This window comes from Mesitornis unicolor, unplaced genomic scaffold (genome assembly GCF_000695765.1).
Source record: "Mesitornis unicolor isolate BGI_N332 unplaced genomic scaffold, ASM69576v1 scaffold43723, whole genome shotgun sequence".
NCBI classification, from domain to species: Eukaryota; Metazoa; Chordata; class Aves; order Mesitornithiformes; family Mesitornithidae; genus Mesitornis; species Mesitornis unicolor.
The window spans coordinates 1-23,534 of record NW_010177777.1 but is presented as its reverse complement, the minus strand read 5'-3'; the positions used below and the strand labels follow the sequence as shown (position 1 = coordinate 23,534).

The 23,534-nt window shown below is 38.1% G+C and overlaps 1 protein-coding gene across 1 annotated transcript in view; it reads right to left on the bottom strand.

Annotated features, from left to right (window-relative positions):
• Positions 1 to 13,150, bottom strand: part of TMEM245 (transmembrane protein 245) — a gene marked incomplete at its 5' end in the record, with an annotated part of 67,141 nt that extends 53,991 nt beyond the window's left edge. The window contains 6 exons of the mRNA XM_010182197.1: positions 368 to 537; positions 5,162 to 5,371; positions 10,180 to 10,287; positions 11,236 to 11,337; positions 12,554 to 12,671; positions 13,022 to 13,150. Coding sequence (XP_010180499.1) covers positions 368 to 537; positions 5,162 to 5,371; positions 10,180 to 10,287; positions 11,236 to 11,337; positions 12,554 to 12,671; positions 13,022 to 13,150 — 837 coding nt within the window. The remainder of the gene's footprint in view (positions 1 to 367; positions 538 to 5,161; positions 5,372 to 10,179; positions 10,288 to 11,235; positions 11,338 to 12,553; positions 12,672 to 13,021) is intronic.
• Between the last annotated feature and the right edge of the window lie 10,384 nt (positions 13,151 to 23,534).

Genomic DNA, 23,534 nt, shown 5'->3' with positions numbered 1-23,534 from the left:
CAGGAATGTCTCACCCTTCAAATTAAAGCTCAGGAAGTTTAACTTCAATCTCTTTATAATCAGGTAAGGTGACTGAAGCATGAGACATTTGCTTTACTCAAATAAGGAATCTTCTAAAGCCAACCCAACATTTAAAAAGCTTCTGTCAAGCTTTGCTTGTAGTCATTTAACAAAGTTTAAAGTGTACTTAAGTGTGAATAGTGACAGAAGAGACATGGTTTAAAATACACCAAAAACAGAGAGAGTTTTACATGAGAGACATGTCCATTAGTGACAGACATTTGTTTTAGAATTAAAGCATCTCAGCATACAGTGAACAGAGAATAAAACAAATGTTTAAGTAGCTTAAGGAAATAAGTAGAAATACCTTACTGTCAAGCTTTAGCATGACTCTTCCAAGCCCCCTGATGGGCCGTGGAGCAAGAGCTTCCTGACGTTCCTTCACAAAATTTTCAACAAGTTGCCACCAACTTTTGCAACGGTTTGCCATGAAGTTCAAGACTCCAAAATGAATCACGAGTTTTTTAAGTGCCCAAACTGTAACCACAAGAAGGAGATTAAGTATTAGAGATCTCAGAGGAGCACGACAAGATGACACATCTATTCTATTCTGAAAGACCAATGAAAAAGAAAAAAGAATATTCTTGAGTTTAATTTCCCATTAGAAACCACTTTCTGAAATTTGAAGTGGCTTTAGTACTAAAGGCCTCACTCGCTTTACAGCTATGCCTATCCACGAGGAATTTAGATGGCAGAAGAGAGATGCCTGCACATTACCCGATGATGCCGCTAACAGACCCGAACAAGGCCTGGGATAAGCAGGTGCTATCCTGTGATTCCAGTACAGTGGATATATCACATCTTGACACATACACCACGACAGACGACTTCACAAAAAATACCACCTTCAGAACTTAACAGTAAGTTACACATAAAAAAAATTTCAGCCTCAATTCTTCCGTTTTAGGCCCTCTAGACTGCTAATGCTGTATCTTTCCTTTTAGAGCTAACTGCAGATCTTGCGTAACTTCACAGCAAAGAAGTGTTCCTTTAAACTTTCAACTGAAATACAGCTACTGATTAATATTGCTTTTAAACATCAAAAACATTATTTTGAGATCAGCTTTTTATCTTGGCATGAAATTTTTCAGAAATTTTTCTTTCAGAAAAAAATCCATGCTGCTCCTCAAAATCAGACACAAAAAAATAATTATTTCCAACTTATTTTCTCCCCAAAAGAAGTATTTTGTTACTACAGACAGCTTTTCTCCAACACTCTTAACACGTATCCACTGTAAATTAAAGAGCTAAACAGCACTAGAAATGTCTAGCATTACAGTTCCAGAAATAAAAGCTCATGTCCACTAACTTGCCATGAAATAAAGCCCAGAGACTTGTGCATAAGGGCTATGGTTCCAATTCTGCGATGGCACTGCTCTCCCTCACTCTCTTGAGTAGACATGCAAAACTTGTGACCCAACACAATCAGAAAAAGTAAAAGCAATAAAAAGCACGATACATATGAAACTTTCTTTTGAAGCTAACAGACTTTTAACAGTCATTAAATATTTGCCATATTCTTTTTTTTATTATTCAACAAAATGTTATACCACTCAAATTATCTATCTTCTTATCACTGAAAAGAACAAAAGTGAGTAATCTTCCAAAGCACTTAGTAAATTTAACATCAGGACAGAGGATTTAGTTAATTCATATTATAAACAAAAATCTGTATCACAACTGATTTCACTGGAGTACTGATGCCAACATAGCAGTGACAAAAACATCATTACAAGATACATCAACTTAAAGGACCATAATTATTATATGTAGCAGTAACAGACTGGAAAGTCTCACAACCCAGTCCTGCCATAAAATATCGATATACAAATCTCTAAATGAAATTAAGCTGCATCTCCAAATAATGAAAACTGTGGTTCCAAAAGAAAATAAAGTGAAATCATTAGCAACAGACGCTCATAATTCTCCTAATTTCTCATTATTTCTTTTTAGACCAGAATTCAGTAACAATGAACTTCACATGTAGATAAAAACCTACAGTCAGTGTTAAAAATTCTACTTATACAATAAAATAACTTGTGAAAATGTCAGCGGTACTCCTCCAATTATATTGTATTTATAGCAACATTTGATACTGAACTCCCCACCACTACATTTAAGTGTGCTATTAATAAAGCTTTTTTTTTTAAAATTATGAAAGACTGTCCTCCAAACTAGATTCATTACCTTCTGTCATACATCAACATCACAGTAATTCCCTCATTCTCAAAAATTCACATCATGCTTCTACTTGGAGATGTGTAAAATCACATACATCTCTGAAAAGGTTAACTTTAAATGTCTACAGGGCATTTATCAAAGTTCCATGAGAACCTATTATCTGTAGCAGTTAAGTCCTCGTCCGTGGACAGCTTATTCAACAATTTGCTGACATTTGGTTTGCTTACACTCTGGCACCACCATGTGGCAAATATGGGATTTAATCTCTTGAAGAAATAGAAGAACCTAAAAATCTTTCCACTACAGATCATGTGGCAAACATTAAAAAGGAAACAGGAAAAAATAGAGTGTGAGTCCCAGCACCTAACTTACAGGTTGAAGTTTCCTTGCAACGAATGAGCATACACTCATTGCACAAGTGATGTCAGAAGGTGCCACAGTCAATCACACAGCTGTAACTGTATTAGGTTAAAAAGAAGCAAGAGAGAAAAAGCTAAAAGGACTGTTATTAGAAAGTTGTGAACAAGAGAAAGGCTGCATAGGAAGAAGTTACAAACATTTCCAGAAAGCAGAAAATCACCTGAAGATAACAGCAGAAGTTAAAAAAAAGAATGCAACAGAACAAGCAAGGAAGTAAATGAAAGATTTTAAAAAGGTGCAGTACCAGGATTTCCAGACTCACATCGGTGAACAAAACACAAAACCTGGTTTATTGCTTAGCTTTTAAATTCAAGAGTCATTTTTCCCCCCTTTTCATTTTATCATATGTAGTATATATGATAACTCTACATTAAGCAATTTTAAAAGAGCATCTCATTCTACCGAAATACAAATGCATTTAAGGAAAAATGTTAAAGGTACTGCATTCTCCTTAAGGTCTTAAAGTTATTAGTCTTCTTAAACTCGAACAGTTGCAAGAAAACATGCTTTATATGCTTACCTATTTTCCACTACTAAATATTTTTAATACCACCTCTCTTTTAACAACTCAGATTATCATCATTCACCTTCTGACATTTAATGCGATACACTGTTCTAAATTTGGCTCTGTTCATCATTACACTGCCTTTTCATAATATTTTTGTGGTGATTAGTTATACATCAAGAAAAAGCACTTAATGGCCCAGTGTCACTGCTAAGGCAACAGGTCACAAATATTCTTAAAATTAATTTCTATTTTGGCATGAGTTTATTGTTTGGGCAGCTATTTTAGATCTAATGACTGGCAGCAGCAGTATTTATCCATTTCCTTTTCAGATATGCAGTTTGATATAGATTTATCTGGCTCAATCCATTCATTGTTCTCTGCCCAACTTCAAAACTATTGCATCCATTTTTCCTCCCACCCAAGAAGGTACTTCTAAACAGTCATTAAGTCACTCCTTGACTTTTCTCTTCAATAAATTAAGCCACGTAAGCTCAGCTTCTAGTAAGTCTAAAATTTATTTTCTAATCCTTTTATCATTTTTATGATTTATTTATGAGCTATATCCAACCTGTCATTGCCATTACCTGCAATGCCCAGACACTAAAACTGGGCCATTTCTTTTGTAGCAACTACAGAGGAAAGAAACAAAGCTCAAACCCCTCTCCCCTCTTACTCCATATTCAGCTATTTATATGCCTAACAATCACACTACCCTTTAGCTGCTGCTACAGTGCCACAGCCCATAGGGAGAGCCTCCATAGGGAGAGATCAGGAGCTGCCTTGTGCCAGTCTGTTCCAGTTAGCCCCACAATGGGCCCTCCACAGCCCAAAGCTGAGCCCATCAGGCAAAGGTATGGTACCTCTGTGAGAAATATATTTAAGAAAAGACAGAAAACACTAGAAAGTCAGAAGGGGAGGGAACATAGTGAGATCAAGGGAGCAGAGGGATAAACAGAGAGAACAAAAAGGCCAGAGGAGGAGTGCTCCACAGTGGAGCAGGCACACCACTAAGAGGGACCATGGCAAAGTAGGTACACCTCTTGAAGGGACTGCGGCCTAGGGATGAGGAGATGCCTGAGCTGCTACCTTCCCAAAAGGACTGAAGCTCATGGATGCACCCATACTGGAAGACAGGAAAAGAGTGACTGGCTCTGTGGGTCACTAGCTGAGGCTAACCCACCACACTTGGTAAAAGGGAAAATAGCTACATTTAGGTGTTAAATACATTTTCAATGCTGACAATTAGCATTCTAAATGAAGTTTAGAGAAAATTCAAGCAAATTAGGAAACTTACGTTGTTTATAGTAGGGGAATGGGAGGAAACGCCTTCAGATTCATAGCAGCTCATGTATATTTCCAGAGTTCCCACCTTCCCTATTCACCCCCCAAAAGAGTATCGGAAAAAATGACATTCAGTTTTAAAATAACCTCTTCAGATAGCTACCATAATTACTCCATTCTTGCTTGATACATAAGAGAACAGGTGCGTGTAGATGTGAAGTAACAAAGCTAATTAACCTCAGAGCTAGAATTAGAATCAAACTTATCTCGCAACTTGTCCACAGAGCCTAGCAACCCATTTTTCATGGAAATTAAAAGTTAGCATGAGCTGTACTTCAGTACTGAATAACAACTAAAACATTCTTTATCTATAGGTGCAAAAACATGAAAGACATGACATCAAGAGGAATTAAAAACAAAGTACTCTAAACTCTTTTAAGTATTCCTACAGTGTAAAGTATGGCATCAAATTACTCCAGATAACTACAACAGTCAACAGACAAAGCAATTTCACAGAGTTGCCCCCTATCTGGTAACAAACAGTGCACATCAGTCTTCCAATCTGAAATTACAATTCATCTTTTCTTAACAAGAGTCTTGAAAAAGTTTTAAATTAAAAGTCATACAAGCCTCTCCTATTTCATTTAACATAAAGCCTAAGGCTGTCCAAAGTTATCATTTAACCTACATTGCTAATAATTCGATTATTACCTGCAAAAGGCACCGGCAATAGCTGCACAATCCAGAAATTTAGCCAGATCTGGACAATGACAATGGCCCACACAAGTGTAACAAAGTAGATATCACTAGTTTTCTTTTTTCTAAGAAAAGATCCAATCTCAGGTCTTTGTCTGCTCCCAGAAGAGGATGAAGAGGAGAAAGATGATGAAGCGCGTGGAGGCTGATCACCTTCTGTTGCTCCTACAACAAACAAATGCAAACAAAGAAGTGGAAATTATCACATCAATGTTCACCATAGAACAGAATATGCTCCTCAGTCCCAAATTAACCTTTTTGCGGGTTGGTTCTGATGTGGTTTCTTTTAATTTCTCTAAAAGACAAAGACAGCCTTGGCACTGATCTGAATTTTGAAAAGCTAGAACAGGGCTGCGTAAACTCTCCCACATCATGCAACGACATGGAAAGCAGTGCAGGGAGGAGGAGAGAAGCAAAGATGCTACAACCTCTAAGAGGCCTCCTGTCACTGCAGGTGTATTACAAGCCAAATAGATTTTACAAAAGAACTGTAAATCTTTAAAAAGCAGTGTCATTAACTTCTAAAAAAAAAACCTGAAGTCTTAAAAGAAATCTTTGATTTCTCTTTACTTAAAGTACTCAAAAAGAAGTCTTAGATTTGCTCAAAGATTATTGAAACAATACAAAAATAAACAGTATACAGTGAAGAGAAATCTCGTATCTTACAAATGTCTTACTACACTTTTTCTTTTCCTGGACACTCACATTACAAAACAGAGCACTCACACTGTGATCCTGAATTACCTGTTTGTGTAACACATTTTAGTAACAACAGTAAGCATAAATCTGTGAGTAACAGATGTTGTCATTCTCTCATTCTTAAGTTAGTAAACATGACAGTCAATTAAAAAATGCGAACTGATGTGTTAAAGGCACTTATAAATTAAACAGTAAATAGTCATTTCAGGCAAAAACATTATGTCCAAAGTAAAATTCTGGTACAGAGAATAAAATATATCTATTTATTTAACTTTTTAGCTGGTAAAACTGCCCAGTACAGGCGACACTAAATCCACCTTTAGTCACTGTATGTAGAATCTCTCCCTGAGAACAGCAGTATTAGCTTTTACAAACACCCCATGCTGGTGGTGAAATGCACGCTTCCCACGCACCATTACTCGAAAGAAATTTGCAGCCATGGTGGAAGAACGCACACACAAAAAAACCTGAAAAGTCACTCTATGCTGAAGAATAAAAGGCAATTTTTTATGTTGGTGCTTACTGCAGCAGGTCATTCTTTCACTGGATTTGTGTCACATCAACACCAAACACTTCCCTCCCACGAAGAAAAACTGCTGTAAAAACTGTATTACAATGTACTTCATGCATATCAGCCAAATAACTCATGTTCCACACACATGGTTTTAGCTGCAATGTGTCACTAAAGCCATTCCTAGCCTAAAGCATGACAGCTACAATGTACAAAAAGACAAGACAGATCTGTCATACGTGTGCAGTAGTGGCAAGTGACAAATTCTGCAGCCTCACACACTGGATGAACACCCTTCTTTGGTTTTAGAAGTCTGCACTGGTGCTCTACAAGTAAGGGGAACTGGTTTTAGAGCTTATAAACACACCACACCAGTACAATAATGCAGATCTACTGATTCACCCAATTGACAGACACTGGGATGATGATGGAAGCATCAACTGGTTGCTGGTAACATATTTGGTAAACTTCAGAACATTCCCAAAGGAATGACAGCATGCAACCTGCAAGAAGGAGCTCGGCAAGAAGCTAAAGTCACAGAAGCTTCAGGTGGAATGCTTCTTGGCAAATCAGCTCATGTCTCAAGGGGATGAAGGCCAGCCCTGTCATACAAACTACACTTCAGAGAAAAAGACAACAGCTAATTTTTTTATGAGGGGAGAAGAAGTTACCTGTAAAGAGAAGGTTTCCTAAAAAGACAGAATGTTTTTGTCATAAGACACAAAAGGTCTATCATTCCCCTGCATCTCTCTGTCTATTCTTAAGCAAGCAGGAAAGTACTAATAGAAGCAAATGGATCCAGCTTATGATGCACTAAATTTGAAAGCTGTATATCCATAATTGAAAATTCTCCCCTAACAATGTAGCTTAATCAACACTTTTATTTTTACTTCTTTTGCTCCAAAATTAATATAATTAACATAAGTAGTAACATGACAACAAGTAGAAACAAGTATTTATCAAAGGGATGTGCTAAAAGCCAAAATAGAAAAAACAAGGGAATTTAATATGCTGATGTCTATGCCTCAAGATTAAAGTTATTCAAAATTTTTTGCCCCAAAAGCCCTTAGAAGAGTTATTTTTATGAAAGAAAAAAAAGAATATTCTTTCTTTTGGTAATGAAAAATTTGATCAACATAATTTGCAATGAAGAAAACCCTAATTAAATAACAGCAACAGTAACGTCAAGAGCAGTACCAATTAAACAGCCTCATTCGCTTCCAGTTTCCCTATTAATTTAAGGAGACTGTACACAGAATGCAACACAGATGGGAAAGAGCTGATGGGGAAGAAAAAAGTAATTATAAAAAGACTAAAAACTCCTAGGAGATCCAAAAACAAGAAAGCTTTTTCAGACTGCAGTTCGAGCACTTCAGCAAAACTAAACGAGTACTGCCGATGACCCAGTATTCTCCCCATGACCCACACAGACTCTTCACCATCAGAACTGCCACTGACTATCCTAAGTCAGTTCACAGAGTTGACCCACCCAAAACCCCCACCAAACTGCAAATGAAAAAATTCGTATTTTGTTGTCAAGATATGTCCTGCAAACCAATTCCTGAATATCTTGACAACACAAATAGGAAAAAAGTAGTCTCAGAAAACTGATTTAGAGTAACTTCAGGATCTGTAAAATGCCGTTTGGCATGCTTCACGGCATTTCTAGACATGAAATCTGAAAAACACCTTTGTATCTTCCAACTAATGAAAGTATGACAGTCTTTCCCAAATGGCTAACATAATACCCAGTAAAGAGTTCTAGCAAAAGCAGAATGTATAGTACTTACTTGAACGTAATAAAAGCAACAAAACTAGTCAATTTTACAGGCTTTCTTAAGACACATTCTTTTCTTTACACTATACATTTTCTGTTAAGTCAACTTTGTGCTGGCATAACATTTTGAATTATTTTCCTTCTCCTCCTTAAACAGAAGGAAAAGGAACAGCAGCACAAACAGGAAGACAAGTGTCTATATCTCTATGGAGCAGTGTGTCAGAATAAAGTCTTCAGAGTTAGGTGAAACAGTGATTTTATTACTATGAATGCAAAAGTCTTTCAGGACACCGGGGTGAAGGTACCCCTTCATGAATAATCACATCTTTCTGTAATTTCAAGAGAAAAAAAGTTTTGGGTTTGTTTTTTTTTTTTTTAAGAAAATGAAGCGGGGCGGGGAAGAGAAGATAAGAGGCGTGACTACATTTAAGGATTTTAGTATTTTTAATATTCAAAGCCAACAAGACAATTGAATCCTGTCTACACGGCAGCTAACAAAAAACTGCAGTGGTACTTGCTTCTTAAGTTGCGGACTTCTCATATGCTGTATAGTCTGGAAATTCTTGGGACACCTGGAAGGACAAGCTAGACCACCTGCACTGGTATCACTAAATGCCTCACCCTCAACACTAAACACCAGTATTCAACTACAAAATAAGGAAAAACATGAGTGTTCAGAAAAACCTATAAAAATCAATACAGTTTACTTCCCCTCCTGCTTTTTTCATGAACAAGGGAAGGCGAACAGTAAAAACATGCATTGACTGTTGTATAACTGATTTAATACAGTATAAACACTGTTACTGCTACCAACAATTAATAAACCGACAACTACTGATGTATTTAGAACAGATAGAAGTAAGATGCCCTCCTGAAGTCTGCTAGCCACCTGGCTGAAAAAGTGAACACTTTCAAAATCTCAGTTTTCATAAAACAGATGTGTGTTACAAGTTCCAAAGCAAGATAACAAAACATCAAAAAACCACTGCAGAGGAAAACCAAAACAGTTGCAGTTTCTTAACCATTCAGATAGAACCTTTTGCTGTACAAGAGTAAAGTTTCACCACCATTCACACAGAAGATACAAACCAAAGACAACCAAAATGATGCCTACTACATATCACAAAATGGAATGCTAATACCCAACAGTGTGCTGGAAAATTATTTGAACTATTGTTAGGAGTAAACAAGAAACTTGATAGTTGTTCTTTTCCTGCTGCGAAGAAAAACAACAACCTAACTCACAAAAGAATAAGTCGTCTAAAGTTACCCTTTTTGTATTTAAAAATGAAGCACATTTTCAAGTACAGCTTACATTGACACATTTAAAATCAGGAAGTCTGTTTACAGTTCATCAAAAGATTTCTGAATAGCTTGCTCTACACCGTTTCACCTGGTGGCTGAAGTAACTTAGTTTCACAAACAGTAGCCTTTAGACAGAAGTTTTTAAAACCACAGGGGTTCAAAGCATCCTCTCCTGCACAATCACTATGTTTCCTCCTCTGAAGCGCAATTTACACACTACAGACAATATCGAGAACATACTGTCTTGAAGTAGATGACTCTGAGACACCACCATTTTTAAAATGAACTTTTGGAAGTTCACATTCTGTCATGTTGAATGACCTGTTTTGTCTACTCTCGTAACTGCCAACAAATCAAAAGGTGGCTAGGGAAAATAATTAACAAAAAAAAGTAATAAAAAATAGGAAAAAAATAGGCCCTCATTCTGGGGAAAAAAATCTTCTAGTCAGGCCTTCTAAATGTACAGCCAGCCATGTAAACTATCATTTGAAAGCTAGAATTCATATTATTGTCATCTTAACACTTTTTAAAACATACACTTGTTTCACAAGGCAAGTATAAACATGCTAATTTTGGACAGGATGAAGAGAAGAGGGCCTATTTTGATATTTGTTCTTAATTCCCTCCAGTTTCATGCTTTGAGAGCAAATGCAAATGTTTTCTTACAGAGTATTCAGTCACCTGAGGGTTGTGAGGAACGTTCATTATTGGACTCATCTTCTGTCATCGAAATTGCCATGGCAATTGTTGAAGCAGCAATGGAAATCATCTGACCAGGAAGCTCTGCCCCTGTAAAATATGTATGTGTATGTAAATACAGAAAACCTTAGGTCTTCAAATGTTTTATTTGTTACTCAATATCCACCAAAGCTGGCAAGCAACAGAAATAATATGGATCGACACTGTTACTTTTTAATATGCAATATATCCAGTCAATACGATCAAACAGGAATGAGTGCTATTAATTTTAGGACTACAATACACCTGGAGCCACAACACAAAATCAGTTATTTGCTTAGCACCTTCCTTGCTAATGAACCGCTACCAACCAAGTTATTTGCAGTTGCTGGCAGTCCAATTAATCTAAAAATCTCTACACCAGATAATTAATTCTACTAACCAAGATTACGACAACTTTCAAGAAAACTAAAACAGCAAGGCAGGAAAAGAAAGCTTCCCAAAATAATCACACACAAAGGAACACCTGACATTTGCCGCTATGCAAAACTGACTCACAACAGGCAAAACCTGTTTTTCGTCAGAGTCTAAACACAAACCATAGTTTTAAGAAAGCACTATTTTAAAAATGAATAACTGGATATAAGAAAATTCTTGGATGGAGTTGTCTCAGCTTCCTTCATACTCAGTATTACAGGAGCTACAAAACCCGTATCGCTGATTTCTTTCAAAATTAGCCTTTGATTTCAAATTCCTGGGCTTGCTTTGTGCTTGAAACTGCATATAGGATTCTGTAAATTTAAGCAACGGGTTCGATAATGAGACTTGTTGCTTTGCTATGGAAAAGAAACATCAGTCCATTGCAATTATTTTCTGCAAATAATCAAAGATTCACTTTGACATGTGTAAACCACTTGGAAAAAACATACTAAAAATCTTACAGTACACTCTTGCAATCTGTATGATGTTGAATTTACAGTAATACAACAGTCTACATTCTTTCACTTGCCTTTACAGAACTTTTGCCTCCAACAACAGAAATAGTGACTCGTTCCTTACCAGAAGAGTCCTTGCCGTTCTGCGGGTCATGCAACACCCCTACAGTCATCAGAACAACGATAACCAGGAACACCGGAATTCTCCAGGAACCTGCCACAGAAGCTGAAATACACAGGTTTTTTATGTGTGTTTGGTATTTTAACAAGAAAAACTATGCCATTAACAAACTACATTAAGGAAAACCAAGAAAGACATCACATCAACCAAGAAAAATCTGGGCAGAAACTAAGAAGTGTCATAAAGCAAACAAGTTCTCTACATTTATGGAAAGGAAGAATAGAAGAAACAGGTGAACAAGTTTCTCAGTGAATAAACCTAGCTGTTACTGTTCCTAACTTCAGTGACTTGAAACTATGCTAATACAGATAACAACTTAAAAACAACATGCAAAACATTTTAGATATCAGATGCACCACCCTCCCCCACAAAAAAAAAAAAAACAAAAAACAACCTATGTTTATGTTAGAACTCCACAGAGTGGCATCAAGCAGAGCCTTCTTGCATTTTGGCTTTTCAGCCAGTACTTCCAGCAAATACAAGACCATCAAAATGTAAGCAAATGATGTAGTCATTATTTGTATCTTAAAACCTCACGAAAAGTGTCTCCACATGGTCAGAAAAAGCCTTAAAACCTGCTGCTAAAACAAAATAAATAATGAAGTATGTTGTGAAACCTTTCATTGTGAGTCTTCTATTATTTGCCTGATACTCCTACCATAAAGTTTGATATGATAATATAGTATCGTAATTTGTTATATTAAATATGTTAAATAAATCTAATACTAACAGATCCTTACAATTATATTGGTATTAACAGACTATACAAAGTACTGGCACATTTATTTGATATCGTTGATACTATATCAACATGCTCGTTGACTACTGATAGAAGTTTTTTTGCTTCTATTACTACTACTAAATGCATTTTACAGCTTCAGCCTTGGTTAATGACAGGCTCTGAAGAGAATAATAATATTGAAAATCAACACAAGTGAAAGTCTCAATCCACCCACATGTGGCCTCAGTCCTTCCCCACCATCAGGGAATACCAGGTCCATGAGCCAAATAAGGGAAAATCATGGAAAGGAGAAACAGGGCAGGCGAAGCAGAAGACACACATAGCTCAGCATCTCGATGTCTTCCCACTCCCTACTCCAACGCTCCCTTCTGGCCACATGGAGCCAGAATGACTGAGCAGAGAAAACACCCTGCAGCTCACCTAAGACTCCATCATAAAGATTTAGCAGAAGAGCAAGTAAGCAGTTTTGTTTGCAAGACAACAGAATCCCAGCAGACACAATAACTTCTTGTTACTCACCTAAGTGAAAGAGCAGCATGATCCAGACAGGGACAGAGACTGCTTTTAAGTAACGTTCAGTGCTTATATTCCACTTGAATGAAACCATCAGCAGGTAACCAACTACCAATGTCCATATCTTTAAGAAAAAGATACACACAGGTATGTATACGCATACGAGCACAATAGAGCTGTATTTTGATGCAGTTGTATACACACACACAAACCCCCTTAAAGCTATATTGAAAGAACTGAAGTCAGGTTCTAATTCTTTAAGAAGACAACATTTCAGAACTGTCAATTAATTACAGGAGGTTTTGCTTCATTTAAGAGAAACAAAGTTTGTGCAAAGTAAGGACAGGTTAGACATGCCTTCGGTCTGCCTTCAGCATGGTTCTAACATGAGGGAGTACACACAAGGTTTGCTGGACACAAACCCAGAAGGGAGATGTTTCTGCAGCTGAGACCAAGCAACTGCTCTGGAACTACCATTGAAAGGCGAGTACACCTGAAGGAAACAGGGCCACCAGCAGCACCAGTGGGATCACATGGAGACAGAGCCAGCAGAGCACCACTCCTTCCAGCACAGAGCAGTTTTCCCAGCTCCTGTGCTCCAGCCTAGAGGCAAAGGGAGTTTTAAGCCCAAGACGGACATGAGGAAGCACAACAATAACTGCTGTTCCTCAAACTTTGTGCTGGTCCACAAAGCAGTCATGCATATAGATGACTTGTGACACGTAATTTTATCAAGCAATTAATTATTTAACTAAAAATACTAAAGAGAGAGAAAAATATCTGTGATGACCTATCAAGAGGCAGATGTGGTAATTTTAGTTTTGCTGCTTCTGGCTTCTACAATGCTGCTCACCAGATAAATCACAATACAGAATTCTAATTAAGAATCCTGAGATGAAGAATTTGAAAATGCTGAAAAGAAACTAGAAACCAGAAGAGGCAACAGGAGGTGAAAAGCTACCACTCAGCAAAAGATGTGAAATATAAGAGATATGAAAAAACCTGTAAAAAATAAAAAATTAGTGTTGCATTCTTAAAAAAAAAAAACACAAAAAAAAACCAAAACAAAAAAAAACCCAAAAAAACCCAAATCTGACATTTCTGGTCCAAGGCCAACAAACACTTCCTATCCATAACCAGTTAAGTATACCTTCAAATTTATACTTACAAATCCACAAATTCCAATGAAGTTTAAACAGAACTTCTATTAACATCATTTCCTGAACCAGATATCCCTGTAAGCAGGGACAATGCACTGACTGGCAGAGACACAGAACAAGCGATCAGACAGAACACACCAAAAGAGCTTTCACCTCTGCACCATACGAGACAGACACGCTGAAGAAGCAACAGTCCCTGTGAAAAGCAGGTTTGTCTGTCTACTCCACGTACCCAGCTGGTGCAGAGGAAATCTTAATTGTACTGAACTCAGCAGATAAGTAGGGATGGGTGCTGTTAACTTACAAGAGAATGCTCATACACACAGGATAATTTTAAATTGCTTAACAAAATGTGAACATATAGACCCTTTTCATGCTAATCTTTCCCAAAGCTGAAAGTCCAGCTTTTCACTGCTGTCTATCTCTAGTTGTGCATCAATAGAGCTGTGTAATGCTTACAAACAAATGTGGATTCAAGACAAATGTTTAAAACTAATGCAACTTTTGAACTTTAAGACTAAAGTCATAAACATTACAAGAACTGTTTTCAAATGCACGGCAGCACTCCTTTAACAGTATAGGTTCGTAACAAATTCACTCACAAGGAATATTACAGCACAACCATAATTGCAAGAGAACTCATCATGAAGATGCTATCCTACAGCCTAACATCAGCCACATAGCATCTTTGTATCATAAATAGTCCAGCATCAAGGCAATTTTTCTCTTTAGCTTTTAAATTCAATGATAAGTTACAAACAGAAGACTCAGGAAGTTCAATAAATTAAACCTTCCGATTAAAAATACACCAAAAGTAGGAGGCTAACAGGGAATAAGCCCGTGTTTAATAACCAACAAAGCAAAACACACTGTGCTGCTTCTAGCCATGCATGCAGCTGAACTAAAAGCTAGCATTTCAGGGTTTAGGATTCAAGATTTTATTTTGTGCGTGTTGTACGTTACCAGAATTCATCAATTCTCACTTCTAAAAGCTTAGCAAATGACCCAAGTAAAAGTATTTCTTATTTCTACTGAATAGAGAGAAATGGCTTAAAGTAAACAAGCCATCTCGCTTCAGAGATCAAACAATAACAATCCTGAAGCTCTGTAAAAGAGCCCCTATGTAGTCAATTGACTGGTGCAAGGGGTTAATTCAGGGACACCACAGAGTCATCAGTTCTTTATTGGTTGATGTTATGGCCAAGCACTGCCGAGAAATACACTGCATGAGAACCAGGGTAGCCTACTTCTCTAACTTGGGTTGCCTGCTTCCAACAATTCATAGCGGAAAGCAACTGACAAAGCAAATCAGTTTAAATTGACATGGACTAGGATCTCATCCCATACTAACTTGGCAACAGCCTATTTCTTTTTTCCCTTTCCTTAACCCTTTAAATGCATGTTATATAACTTTTCCCGCTGCTTTTCTGAATGGTCTCCAAAGGTTTTGGCTACAAGAGCGTGAGAATATTAATAGCCTCTTTACTGTTGCTTGTCCATCTCAATAGCTGACACCACGGAAATGAAGAATAAAAGATACTGCCTACTTGCATTAAAATTAAGCTACTGTAATTATTGCACTGAAACTAGCAGGGATACAAATTCCACACTAAACCAAAATGCCTATGAAATCAGTTTTGTAAGAGTATACAGCTAACCAGGTAACTAATACACATACTTCAGATACCGCAGAATGCATTATCTACCATAAACTATTTCTTTATCAAGCTGAAGTCAGTTGCAGATGCCTAACTTTCATGACATACTCTGAGATTTTAAATGCCTGTTCAATCACAATTAATATTTACAGACATGCACAACTTCCATACATTAGCATTTTAGTATGGTTTAATCCTGTAAACTTTCCTCCTTCTTCCTTCTCTCACTGATCCTCATTGTCTGAGCAGACCTCATTTCTCACAACTCCTTTGCATTTTGTAGCACCTCTCACAAATTGAGCAAAATGTTGTTTTGCCTTTACACATACAAAGTAAAGCTGCTGGCTTCCATGAATAAATAGCTGAAAGACTACAGTGCAACTTCTTGGATCTTACCATCCACTTTTGGTTTACAGTGGTAATTTTAAAAGGCCAGATTTAGAGACATTTAGGCAAGTCTCAAGGGTTTCAGTTCTCTTTGAATTGCCATTTGGAGGCAAAATTATGCCACAGAAAGATGCAGCTTTTATGTTAAGCTCAATGATTGATTTTTCTTTTAAGTTTCAGTGTTTGAAAGTCTAGGATTTATATCAGCATGACCATATCACCAATACAGAAAGTCTGTTTCCAGTTTCAGTTAAAGTTGAAAGAATTCGAAAATCTGAGTCAGTCTTTTGGCTCTGGCATCATTTTTCAGCAAGAACAAGCTTTTACTATTCAACTTTAGACATACTGATTTACACTGAAGAGTAAACTTCTTTATTTACACAGCTCACTCCCCTTTTTTCCTATCAGCAAGTTAATCTCTAAGGCAGAGGTTTTACAGATGAGCTCATGTAATAGTTCACTGCTACAGAAAGCAGCAGTTCACTCTCTTCCACTGCCAGACAGGCGGTCCCACCTCTCCCACACACCAGCTTCAACATTCATCCAGCCAGCTCAAGCTCCCTAAGCTGATAGAAAAGAACTATGAAGAAAAAACCCCAAGAGTTTATAATCTAATTCAGTTACAGCTAAAGAGGCTCACAGAGGTAAGACCGGCACTGACAACAGAGGAACTGAAGCTGTGTCAGTCTTCCTTGGAATGCTGCCCCAAGAACCCCAACACCCAGCAGCAAACACATTTCCTACCTACTTCATGTGCACAACCCCATGGTAAACACAACTGTGAAGGCTGAGTAGAATAATTAACAGTTACTTCTTTTGACACCTGTCCAGTCAACCTTCCAAAAGCTTCCAGTTTTCAACAAGTCAGGACCTACCAAATGGCACATTTCAACTCTTTCATTTTCTAGTTGTAGCTCTATATTTGCCATTCAAAGTGTTAGGTTTTTTGCAGGATGCTTTTTTCCACTTGGAAATCATACAGCAAAGTTTTTTAGGGTTTGGTTGGTTTTTTTTAATACCAGTGTTTAAGGCTGTTTGATGAAACCATGTATCCAATTCAGTTACCTATTTTCCAGTTTGTTTCAGGCTTATGACCAAAAAAGGAGTCTTAACTATCTCACCACTTCCTTTTAGTATTTAAAAATAAAAAGTTCATTTGGAAATACAGATTTTCAACAGTTTTTCCTAAAACAGGAAATCCTTAAAAACATTGACCAAACATTCACACGGCACTTTTGCAAACTTTTAAAGCAATGCTGCACCCAGTGAAGCTGGCAGAAGCAGCGATCTTATGACAGCAGTTTATTATTTCTACCTCTTCCTTCTCAGCGGCGATGCAGACGAGCAAAAGAAAATGAACTCACCACAAAAGCTGAGCAGAATAGTGTTAGACTTGAAAAATGAAGCAACATAATGCATTAAATGCATTGCTAAAAGCCAAACTGTTTGCCACTATGAACATCACAGTGTTTTCCTTATCTGTCTGTTCACTTGAAAATGGTGGTCTAAACAGTGAAAAAGTTAATAAATAAGGAGGCAGGTGAGCAATTATAAAAGTATCATTCTGATTACAGTTTTCAAAACCAAAATTAATTCTATGCGGCTTTACCGTATATTTCACAGTACACAACAGGAAATATCCTACAATGTGCAGAGAGCTTGGCAGCATGAAGAAAGCATAACTAACCTTCATTTAGCATGGAGGCAGTCTTTGTCAAACACATACAAAATTAAAAAAAAACAAACTCCAAACCCAACTAACCACACATATAATAATACTGTCCATTTCAAAGCAAACTCAACCACCTCTTCACTTCACTAAGAAAGCCATCATTTACTCAAGCAGGTAAATGACATCCTGATCTTTTTTTTTTCCCTTAAGTGAACAGAACTAAGCATAAACCTGACAGAGTGGGTTATTCTTTGTCCTAAGCCCAAAGGGCCAGAACACCATACTAGTTCTGTTTCTTCGAGAACCCCCAGCTGGGACATTCATCCACGTAGATATGCTTGGCACTAACACACCCAGACTAATAAACCACATGGAACAGAAGCCTGGTGCTCAGTGAAGCTGTCCCTCTCTGAAGGGATACAATACTAATTTGTAACAAGAATCCTGGGGAGGAGGGGGCAACCAACAATCAAAATCAACACTGTCACACATGAGTTAAAAGTATTTTCAATGTGTCCTGCAACATTTCCTACACTGTGAATTTAAGGAAATTCATTACATCAAAGACACCCAGAAGACTGCAGCCATAGATACTGAAAATGCTCCTCCTTTAGTTCAATTTTGTCTAAATACAGAGGTTTATAATGAGAAACTCCATTAATAAAAACACTATTCAGAAATCAAGCTTTTCAAGATTCACTTGTGAAAAGGTTTTTCAGAGCACATCAAAATCCCTGCAGTCAGAGCACCGCTCCTCTGACATGCTTCACAATGACACTTTCACAAGGGACGGCTCCTCAACACATACAACTTCTTCACCTTCCGGCTTTATTAGAGAGAGCACAGTTAAAATTTTGCTGGACAGTTCCATAAGAAGCATTCCTTTCAGAGGTGGTAGGAAAAAAAATATCAATGTGTTCAAATAATACATATAAATAACAAAAAAATAACTAGCTTCACGTTGCATATATCATTAGGCTCGAGGCTAGCACCAGCTTAATGCCTGGGGCTGCAGCTCATGCACATAAATCTCAAACTGCCTTTTCAAGAAAGGTACCTCACAGCACGTTCTCCCAAAACTGGGAGTGGGTGTGGAAGGGAAAAACAAAGGTGGAAAACGCTATCAGCATGTCAATCTTTGCCTGCCCTTCCCCATTCTGTTTTTAAATAGGCCAATGTGGTCACTACACAGTTTACTAGGTTGTGAAAACAAACCAAAAACTGCACTGTCGATAAGATGTGTGTACAGTCAGTACCTGGCTGTATGATTTATAAAGTCATTATACCAAATAATGACAGGATTACTATAAACAGCAGAAAGAATACTGAAGTCTTTTAGGTGTGGGTTTATTGGGGGTTTTTTGTCTGGTTTTTTGTTTGTTTGACAGGCAAGTTTAAGAAACCTGCAAGCCTGCTCTAAGAAGAAAGCCAAGGGAAAAACAATCAAACAACAAACTGAAACTCTATCTGGAACTTTCAAAAAAAAGGAATTACATGCAACTCAAAAATCAGAACTGTGTTTTTCTCATTTATAGTTATTCCAGCATTACAGTCAAGCTTAATCCTTTCTTTTGCTAGAAGAGAAACTGCCCCATCAGGTGAACCTGACAAAGTGTAGATGCTTTTTTGCGTGCATAGATGATGTTCAATAGTACTGTGAAAGCCAAGCATCTTGGAACCTGTCACCCAAAACGTTTGCCAAGAAGCACGTTTGAGACTTTCAGTCTGTGAGGCTTCCTTTAGGGGCTGCTGGCAACTGGTGCCAACACAAGTGGAGTTTTCCCTGGTGGATGTCTTTGATAGCTTCCTTGGCAGGGAGCAGACATTTGACCGGCTAAACCAGACACCTACGTTGACAATATTCCAATGCAGTGGTCACAGCAAATGGCATTTCCAGATTTGCCCAGTAGTGTAGTAAGGAAAGGATTGATTAGGTCCTCTAACTGCATGCTAACCATTAGAACAAAATGAGTTGTATCTAGTACAGTCGGAGATATAAAAATACACTGACACACATACATACAAGCACACAGTTCTGACCCTGGCCAGCAACTGGTGACAAACCAAGGAAGAAAGCCTGGCCATGGGAGAAAGATTTTGACAGCCCTGTAACCAAGTTCACTCCAGAAAATTCTACCAATCATAAATACCAGATTTAATTTACTAAGATGAACTTCAGAGTCAATGCAGAGCAGCTGTATAATTCATTTCACCTGCTGGGATCTTATTTATTTAGAAAATAGTTTGTAGAGCATGTGAAACCTGCTGGGGAAAAAATAGAACCAATAGCTGGCATTTCCTGTATATTACTGTAAGTGTAAAATGTCAGGCTAAAGTAGTTTGAACTCTTGCCACAAAGCAGAAGAATTTACTGTGCCTTAGATACAGTGCTGGATACAAGCATACTTCCTACAAAACAAGGGTGACAAGGCAGTCCAAGATTAGTCTTCAGAAGGTATGCTAACTGCAAGGGGACTCATGCTGAAACTGCCAGGGCATGTAATGTCTACGAGTATATTCAGTCCGCTATGGGACAAAGGCCCTCCCTTTTCCAAGAAAAAGAGATAAAGAAAAACATTCCCTTTCTCTATTATATGTAACTAAAGTTCATGTAGAATGTATATCCCCTATGTAAGACTTCTGCAAACAACATACAGAAAAGGCTGGAGTCAGAGCAAGGAATTCATCTGAATCTTACAACCAGCTCCTAGCTTTAAGGCCCAGCAGCCAACTACATTTGTTGAGCAAGCTTCTTCAAAGACGATGCAGGAAGCATAAAGCACAAAGGGAAAGAAAAGGAGACAGGTGGGAACAAGATGCTTGTAGACCAGCCTAAGCTCCTGGACTTGTTCATCAAATGTAGTGTTTTGCAGTCACCCAGCAAACAGTCCTATCACAGAGGTATCTAGGATTCCCAATTCAAATTGTAGGTGTGACTTGAGAAACACAGACAGGAACACAGTCACTTACAAGTCTCCACTCACCAACACTATGAATGACTTTCCCAGATTTGAGGACAACGACAACAATACAAAAAAGCTCTGTAACATACTGCTACCAAGATACAGTTCACTAAGTCATTACCACATGCAGGTGTTGCATTTGAAGAACAGTTTCTTCTGTAAACAAAGAGAATTTCTGTCTCTGTATCACAACCTAGTAGACACCATAAAAATACCTTTAACTAAAAGAACACGAAATTGGTATCCCAAAACCCCAGAATTGTTCTCAGTCACATTGTAACAACAGGCACCCTCTCACTTCCCCAGTACAGCAGAGAGAATCAGAAAGGGTAAAGGCAACCATATATGTTCTGTCCTCTGTAAGCAGCAGGGGCATCCAGTCAGGGCAGAGCTCCAAATAAGAACAAATACACTGTACACTCTTGCAGCCCAAGGCAGAATCGCTGGTGGCTGGAGCACAGACATTCAGAGTTCACAAGATGAAAACTACCATAAACAAATGTACTATGCTAGTCAGATACCAGTCTCACACTTAAAACAAGTCATGTATGCTCATCTCTTTTATGCTTTTAATAAACTATTTATATGCAATACTCTTGGCAAAAAAAAGTATTCCTTGCTGTCCAAGGGGAAAATTTACATAGCTTATGTTAATTAAGTTACTTTGATACAGAATTTTTCAAAATACAGAAATCTAGGTTGGCTTAGTGAGCTGCTAAAAAAACGGTGCAAGAAATGAAATTACCATCATTTTTGCTCATCCCATAAGAGTATCTACATACAAAAACAGTTGTAATCTTCATGCAAGATAACACAGAGAAGGAACTGTGGAGGATTCAGATCCCACAGAAGAACAGCACAATGGAGCAAACTGACTCGTAATATCTAAAATTCCAGCGCAGCTAACACGTAAACATGCAGATTCCTGCAATATAACATGCCAATTAAACGGCTTTAAAATGCTTAACTGAAGTTAAAGCAGATGCTATTAACTGATCCAGCTCAAGGCTTCTCAGCAGCAGAATATTATCCTGCTACAGCTCTGAGACAATACAAATCAGGTAACAGCAAAATTCAAAAAAATGGAATAGTAAAACACTGGAAAATGTATAGATGATGCCAGGCTGAATTGAAGTTATTTGCAAATGAAAGCCCACAATTTCTTTTTCATACAGGGCCCAAGAAAGAGACATAGGTAGCTTGCTTAGAAAGCTGCTTCAACTGGTTTGCTTAAGGAAGCCCATGGTCAGCTATTTTGACATGAACCCAAAATCTTCCCAAGGAACTCGAGTCAGAAGAGTTCTGGCAGCTGTCTTTTGCCCAGTTAAAATCTTACAGCACTGCGATGAACACAAGTGTCGTATCACAAGCACCGGTGCAAAACATTGCTAAACAAAATTGCACTGAGCATGCACAAACATCCACCAGCGCATTACAACCATAGTGATGAGGTCAAATCAGTGCAGCTTCCTTTAGTATCCTTATACTTACCCACAGTAAGTATAGCTTAATTAACCAAGTTTGAATAAAGAACTGGACTTGGCCAAGTCAGTTAACGCAGCAAAATGACTGATTTGTTAAAAACAAAGCAGGCAGGCCAACGCAAAGCAAAGTCTTAAGCTTATCAAGTAAATGGTGTGGCAACTAATCAAAACTTCCCATCAGTACCAAGCCATGTTTACATTCTTCCACCACTCAGCTGAGGCTGGTTGCATCTGGCTTTTTTACAAAAACAGAGAGAGCGTCTCTGGCTGTCTATCTACTCAGTCTTAATTATACTTCTGAGGACAAAACAGACCAGAAACACATCTCCTCTGACATTTTCCAGCGTATGACAACACTTAAGAATAGAAACCTAAGAAAATCTCTTATGCCAATTCTTACCTTCAGAAAACAACACTCGTTCTTCAGTCTATCCTATTCACCCTAGAAATAGCTCAAAATAACTTTCATCAGCACATTCAGGAGAACTATTATTTTTGTTTCTGTATACATCTCCAAAGTTGTGTTTGAGATATCAGTATGCACCAGCAGTTCCACCAAACGAATAAAACTAGTAATCAAAGCACATGTATAATACAAAATCAGAAGCCTGGACAAGGCTGTTATTTGTTTTGTGACAGTTTCTCACTCTTGCTCACACAAGATCATCAGTTTTCGGTAGTTCTTCCGTTTTTTCTCCATGTACATCCCCATGACTGTGTATGTCATTTTCCACCCAAGGGGAGGTGAGGAATTATTTTGTTTGTTTAAAAAAACAAAGCAGCTTAAAAAAAAACCCCATCTTTTGACACTAAGCAATCTGAGCATGCCAATGGTACATCAGTATTTACTGAAAGCACAGCTTACTCATCTTCTGTGCTTTCACATATCCATTTACTTCAGATATGTAGTAGTTTCTGCACTTTCACAAAGTGAAAATTAGTTCTGCCAGAGGTTTTAACTGGCCTAGCTACTAAAGAAAACACAGGGAAAAGTAGTCTCCCATAATCTTTATTAACATAAGTAAAACTTGAAGGTTAAAAGGTAGAGCTGTTTTTTTAACATACAATTGAGCTTGCATCCTTTGAAAAAAAGAGTACACTGAGAAACAACCCTTAAGATGCCTCCCTCTCCAAGTCACCTGCAGAGCTGAACTGCTATTTCCTAAGACCCATCTTACAGCTCAACAGTCGATGTTTGCCCAAGACCTAACCCGAGTTACCTCTGACTTAACAGCACCTCAAAACTGGGGGATGCGACTAAACCACAGACACGAAATATCAACAGACACACCCTATCTGCCTCTGCCGCGCCCACTCGATTACACAAAGCACCTCTCCACGCCGCGGGTCATCACTCGGGACCTTTTTTTAAAGCTATTTTACGCACGATTTGTATAGCGGAGGCTAGGAGCGCCCTACACCACCGCGACGCCGGGACAGCCGGAGGTTTGCCTCAGGCACCCCTGGGCGCTGCCGCGCCCCGCAGCGCCGCGCCGACAGTCACACCCACGTGCGGCCAGGGGAGTTTCTACTACCTTTACCGTAAAAATAGTATTTTTTTTTTAAAAAAAAGGTACAGTGACTTCAAACAGGTACCTTACAATTTTAAACGTTTGCATCCCCAAACCCTACACGCCCCTACATCCCACACACCCCGTGTTGC